General features: G+C 39.6%; 1 protein-coding gene across 1 annotated transcript; it reads left to right on the top strand.

The window, feature by feature from the left end:
• Nucleotides 1–3529: 3529 nt before the first annotated feature.
• On the top strand, nucleotides 3530–4718 carry LOC116320189 (trace amine-associated receptor 13c-like). Its single transcript, XM_039599644.1, has 2 exons — nucleotides 3530–3699; nucleotides 3911–4718. The coding sequence occupies exons 1-2, from the start codon at nucleotides 3530–3532 to the stop codon at nucleotides 4716–4718; spliced, it is 978 nt and encodes a 325-aa protein (XP_039455578.1).
• Nucleotides 4719–6203: the final 1485 nt, after the last annotated feature.

Below are 6203 nucleotides of genomic sequence, written 5' to 3'. Positions count from 1 at the left end.
CCTCAGTTCACCCAGAAGATTTTGTTCAGTGATGAGGCAAACTTTTATGTGAATGGTGAAGCTAACAAACAAAACCGCCGCTATTGGTCTGACACTAACCCACATTGGATGGATCCCTCCAAGACTGTTGGAACAACAAAAGTGATGGTTTGGTGTGGTATATGGGGTACAACGACAGTGGGTCCATTCTTCATCAATGGAAACCTCAAGGCCACTGGATATTTGAAATTGCTACATGATGATGTGTTTCCCTCTTTATGCACTGAAGCTGGCACGTTCCCTGAGTTTTTCCAGCAAGATGGTGCACCACCACATTATGGGTGCCAGGTCCGAGCATTCCTAGATGAGCAGTTTCCTGGAAAGTGGATTGGTCATCGTGGGCCAGTTGAATGGCCCCCAAGGTCTCCCGATCTGACCCCCTTAGACTTTTATCTTCGGGGTCATCTGAAGGCAATTGTCTTTGATGTGAAGATACGAGATGTGCAGCACCTGAAACTACGGCTACTGGATGCCTGTGTTGGCATTTCTCCTGCGGTGTTGCTATCAGTGTGTGAAGAGTGGGAGAAGAGGGTTGCATTGATAATCCAACACAATGGGCAGCACATTGAACACATTTTATAAGTGGTCAGAAACTTGTAAATAACTCATGAAAGAATAAAGTTACATTGAAACCAAGCACACCATTGTTTTTCTTGTGACATTACCAATAAGTTTGATGTGTCACATGGCCCTCTTCCTATTGAAAAAACAAAAGTTGTATCCAAGATGGCCGACTTCTAAATGGCCACCATGGTCACCACCCATCTTGAGGAGTTTGCCCCTCACATACTAATGTGCCACAAACAGGACTTTAATATCACCAACCATTCCCATTTTATTATGGTGTATCCATATAAATGGCCCACCCTGTATAATAAAGGTTCTTGCCATGTTTCAGACATTCCTGTTTCACGTTAGCATGCTTTCACACTGTGTTTGGTTCTGCTAACTTAATGGTATGTAGTGTTTCTTGGCTGGCAGAATTAATGTCTTTGTTTTCGGTTAGCAAGTCTGTAACCTCATAAACTGCACCTGTTCATCATGTTAGTTGTTGGAGTCAAATTGTTGAATGCTGTCATTGTGTTTCTTAAGTTTGTAAAGTCTTAGTTCAAGCAGCATGATCAAAGACATTCCTTTGTCTCTGACCACCTCTCCAGCCACTCTGGTGCTGGGGGAGGTTTTATTGTAAGAACATCCTATCTGAAAGACCTGTTTCTTGTGTTGTAAGCTTCCTGCTTTTATGATCCTTTTGGTGAGCAGGAGATCACACTCACTCACGTGCACACACACACACACACACACACACACACACACACACACACAGTGCCTTATCTTTTAGAACCATAGGGGGGTTTTACGGTGGGAGGTGCTTGTGTTGTGTAAACTGTAACTGTCATGGGAATAAAAGGCTACGAGGAGGGCTGCCCTTTGAAGGAGTTGGTTGGAGACAGGTGAGGAGCGTTGAGCTCCAAGAGCCTGGTTCCGACCAGCCTTCCCTCGCTAACAAGTAAAAGACCAGTTGAAGATGTTCTGTCTTGTTTTTGTCCTTCACGAGAATAAGTCTCTAAAGTAGCGGGGCCTGTGGAAGCGCAGACCCAACATTAGTCAGTCTGAAACTATTTTTTGTGTGTGGTTCTGTCATCTTCATCACCACCACCAGTCTCTGTCCAGTCAGTTTACTCCACCTATTCTCTGCCTTATCTTGTAGCTAGGTAATAAAGTTGTGTTTTGACTCTCTCTGTTAATAATAAAAAATATTAAAAAAAATTTATAAAGCGCCTTTCAAGACACCCAAGGACACTGTACAATAGATAAAAACACATAATAGAACAATGACACAATGAAGAACAATAAAACAGAGCTGTTTTATTGTTGAGCCCTGTATTTGGGTCTACTCTCTCCCTGCCACATGCCCATTCCATGATGATTTTATAGCAGGAGATACAGAATTAACTACAACATCTAAATATTCAAAACTGAAACCTGTCAAATGACATGACGAAAAATATTTTTGTATATAATGACAACCCTACTTTTTAATTAGAGCCAGGTGTACAGAGATAGTAGCCTGCTAAAAAGATTGACACCACGGCCACAAGAAGTAATGGGACCAGACACATGGATATACCTTTCAGATCTCTTTAGCGAGTTAATCATAAGCATATTTTTATTTTAAATTCGTAATTATTTCAGACTGTTTTTTATGGAAATTGTCTGGTGATGCCACACTGGAAGCTTCATTCACTAAAGTTGAAGCCAGAGGCTGCCAATCCCACTGATCCACTGAAGTAGCAAGGCTTATTTCAGAAAGCTAGATACTAGCCAAACAAAAGCAGTCTGTGTCTATGACACCCCCTGAAAATTCCCTTTAAAAAGCCAAGTTTTTTTCAGAGACACCCTCTTCCCAAAGCTGTCTCAGAACTACAGGTTGTGAGAGAGCAGTCCTAGTGCATAACTCCTAAAACTTTGTGACTACATTTCCAAATTAATGTTTTGTATTCTTTTACACATTGTATATATCAGCTCTTACACATTTTATAGGGATATTCATTAGTTCATTCTGCTTCGCCAGCCTCCTCTTATTTTGTGTATTGCCATGCAATTATCCAGCCTCTGTTATCAGGCTGTCATGAAGACTGGCTTGGACTAACAGAGTCAAGTTTATAGGAGAAATTGACCTATCATTTGGAATAACTTTTACCTCAATCTACTACCTAGTGGCCCACCTCAGGTAAGATAGGAAATGTACGATATGACACACCAGACCAGGTGTCTGCTAAATTAACAGCAAGAGTTTCAGAAGGCCAGGTCAAGTTTGTGCAGGTCAGAGGACCTTGTTGGGCTTGACTATGCACTGTTGTAAACGGGCAGCATGTGTTCAGGATTGGGAGAATTTGGATCCCCCTCAAAGTATGCAACTATGATGCTAATGCAGTATATGCAATATTTAAATACTGTGTATAATACCGTGTAGTGTGTTTTAACACAGTAAAATGGTGGTGTCAGTTTCAAAAGGCATAATCTACCAAACTGGGAAATTATTAAATAGCACTTTTCTACTCTCCTGGAGCACTCAAAGTGCTTTATACAACATGCCCGATTCACCCATTCACACACTTAAGTGCTTTCTATACCAGTCAGAGACATTCATACTCCTAGCAACTTGGGGTTTTTATGCTGCCCAAGGATATTTGGCATGCAAACTGAAGCAGCCAGGGGTTAACCCACATACATTCCGATAAGTAGATGACCTCCTAAGCTACTGCTAACACCCCACCAGTCATGAATAAAATATTCTTAAATGATTGTGTGTGAGATATTGACATGACAAAGCAAAAGTTTGTGTCAAAGAAACATATGATACAGGGGTGGGTAGGGGTGCATAGGGGTGGATGGGTGGGTGGGGGTGGCTGGGCATCAAAAACAGATATAATGGCTCTTCAAGCAAAAGCTCTTAACTGAGAGCTGCAGGATTTGCAGCCAAGTGATGATGGAGATAAAGAAAGGAGACGAGCTTTGTTTTGTAGAGCTCAACAGTTCCTGCAAGAAGCCAACACTTCACTGGTCCAAAGCTGTGCTCCTGAACATTGTGCTGTCCTGTATCTCTTTGATCACTGCTGTTCTGAACCTTCTCGTCATCATCTCAGTCTCTCACTTCAGGCACAGATCAATTCCTCAGCTGAAATTAGAGTTTAAGTTTTCAAAACTTTAACACTATGCTTTAATAAATTAATGGAGTGAATCTAGCACATTGTTGGTGTAGTTTAACTATGATGTTTTATTTGCCTTGCTTCAGTGCCTTACTAATGAAATTATTGGAGACATTTTGACATTATTAATCTGCATTATCTTCTTTTCTCTCTTGTTGCAGGCAGCTTCACACACCCAGTAACATCCTTCTCCTCTCTCTGGCTGTCTCAGACTTTCTTGTCGGTTTCCTGTTGATGCCATTAGAAATCTTTAGAAGCACAACCTGCTGGGTGTTTGGTGATGTTATGTGTTCTGTTTATTGGTATCTGACTGGCAACATTACCTGTGCTTCAATAGGGAACATAGTTCTAATATCAGTTGACCGCTATGTGGCTATTTGTGACCCTCTGCATTACCCCACTAGAATGACTGTGGTGAGAATCAAACACTGGATTTGTTTGTGTTGGTTTTATGCTATTTTCTATGACACTTTATACCTAAAAGACTTACTGATTAAGCCAGGCAGGTATAATTCCTGCTATGGAGAGTGTGTACTTGTCATCAATGATATTGCAGGAACTGCTGACCTTGTTTTATCGTTTTGTGTTCCAATTTCTGTTATCATAGTTCTGTATATGAGAGTATTTTTGGTGGCTGTGTCTCAGGCTCGTGCCATGCGCTCTCATGTAACAACTGTCACACTGCAGCGTTCATTGAATCAAACAAACAAATCTGAGCTGAAAGCAGCCAGGACTCTTGGGATTCTTGTAGTTGTGTTTCTACTTTGTTTCTGCCCGTATTACTGTGTCTCTCTTGTAAGGGACAGAAATAGCTCAGTAGCCCCTAATTTAATGAGTGTGTTTTTTTTAAACTCATGTCTAAACCCGTTGATCTATACTATGTTCTATCCTTGGTTTAGAAAAGCTGTAAAACTAATTGTCACTCTACAGATCCTACAGACTGGCTCCTGTGAGGTCAGTATACTGTAGAAATACTGTTTTAAAAAGGTTTGAAACTTTAAAAATTATATACAAGTAAATGCAGCCATTCTTTTGGTCTCTGTAAATATAGCAGATTGAGCTATGAATATTGCTGCTTCACTTTTGTAGTATTAATATTAATTGTAATATTAATTGTAAAAAGTATAAATCTGATTATGCTGATTTTGACACCATTTTATTGAATGAGCTCATACTACTATTTTTTTTCTTGTTGTTGTTTATTTTTTCAGTGATAGAAAAAAATACATTAACTTTGACCACATTAAAAATCTGAGGAAGAACAGTAACTGAAGTACTTTTTTCTAATTTCTGGTTTCTTGAGAAAGAATGTTAATTTAAGTGCTTTATGTTTGTCTGTTGTTATAATAATCTGCACTGTGTGTCTGCCAAATGTTAGGAAATAAAATATATAATCTAAATGCTGATTAGTGTGTTTTATGAGAGGCCCAGACTTCAGTGTAAAACTAGGTCGTAGGCTGACAGGAAACTGCATACTTTTGCAGAGCATAGGACCTGCAGCAGAAAGTGAAACCAACTAGTGGTGTGACATAGAGAGCAAGTATATAAACAACTAGGCTTCCTTTTGTGTTTCAGACCTGGGGTTGTGTGTTTTGTGTTCAGGTCTCCATATCCAGGATATGTAAAATTAAAGATCATTTTAAGTAAAAAGACCACTTGGAGCCTTGTGTCTTTCTTGGCCGTAAAGAATACAAAAGAACTGGGATTTAATACAAACCAGACACACAGTGCTACCTGCTGCAACGACCCATTCTGATGAGGTAGTAACTGATAGTAGTTAAATGTAAAATAATAATAAAAACCCATTTCTAAAAAAAGACTCTATTTTGACTGTAAATACAAACTGCCTCCAACAGTTTGCAAATTTCATTAATCCATATTTTATGTACATCAGAACACAGACCATATACCAAAACATTAAACTTAGAAAGTCTACCATTTTAGGAAAAACATTAACTAATATTGAGTTTGATGGCAGAACTACATCTAAAAAAAAAGTTGAGAAGGGAACAAGAAAAGGCTGGAAAAATAGGTTCTCTCGCACAGAATGTGGCATGTGCTAAACTGACTACTAAGATGAGCAAATGGCCGAAAAACTTAAATTGAGCTGACCACAGAACTCCTCCTCTACAATCTCATTTTTTGTGACCACTCCACTCATGGTCATCACATGCACTATATATGCCCGATCCCTGTCAGTCAGCATTTCGATTGTTGGTGCATCACGTCAGGGCACTTGAACTGCACTGTAGGAAATTGTTATTGTGCAACAGAAAAGAGTTGGTTTAATGGCATTGTGCAATACATGCCGCTTCAGGTCAGATGATACTTAAGAGACAGCTGGTGGAACAGTTTGCTACTAGTAAGATTAAATGGCATCAGGTTGAGTTCAAAATGAGTAAACTGAGTAATCATGGCCCGAGTAAAGATGGTCCAAGTTTTACCAATTGGCAA

The sequence above is a fragment of the Oreochromis aureus genome, linkage group 16 (assembly GCF_013358895.1).
Source record: "Oreochromis aureus strain Israel breed Guangdong linkage group 16, ZZ_aureus, whole genome shotgun sequence".
Taxonomy (NCBI): Eukaryota; Metazoa; Chordata; class Actinopteri; order Cichliformes; family Cichlidae; genus Oreochromis; species Oreochromis aureus.
This window is presented reverse-complemented; position numbering and strand designations above follow the sequence as displayed.

Bases quoted from the DNA above. Each gene is read 5' to 3' on its own strand.
- LOC116320189 (XM_039599644.1), top strand. From the start codon at position 3,530: ATGGAGATAAAGAAAGGAGACGAGCTTTGTTTTGTAGAGCTCAACAGT. The intron at 3,700-3,910 runs GCACAGATCAAT...CTCTTGTTGCAG, and splicing joins ATCTCAGTCTCTCACTTCAG to GCAGCTTCACACACCCAGTA.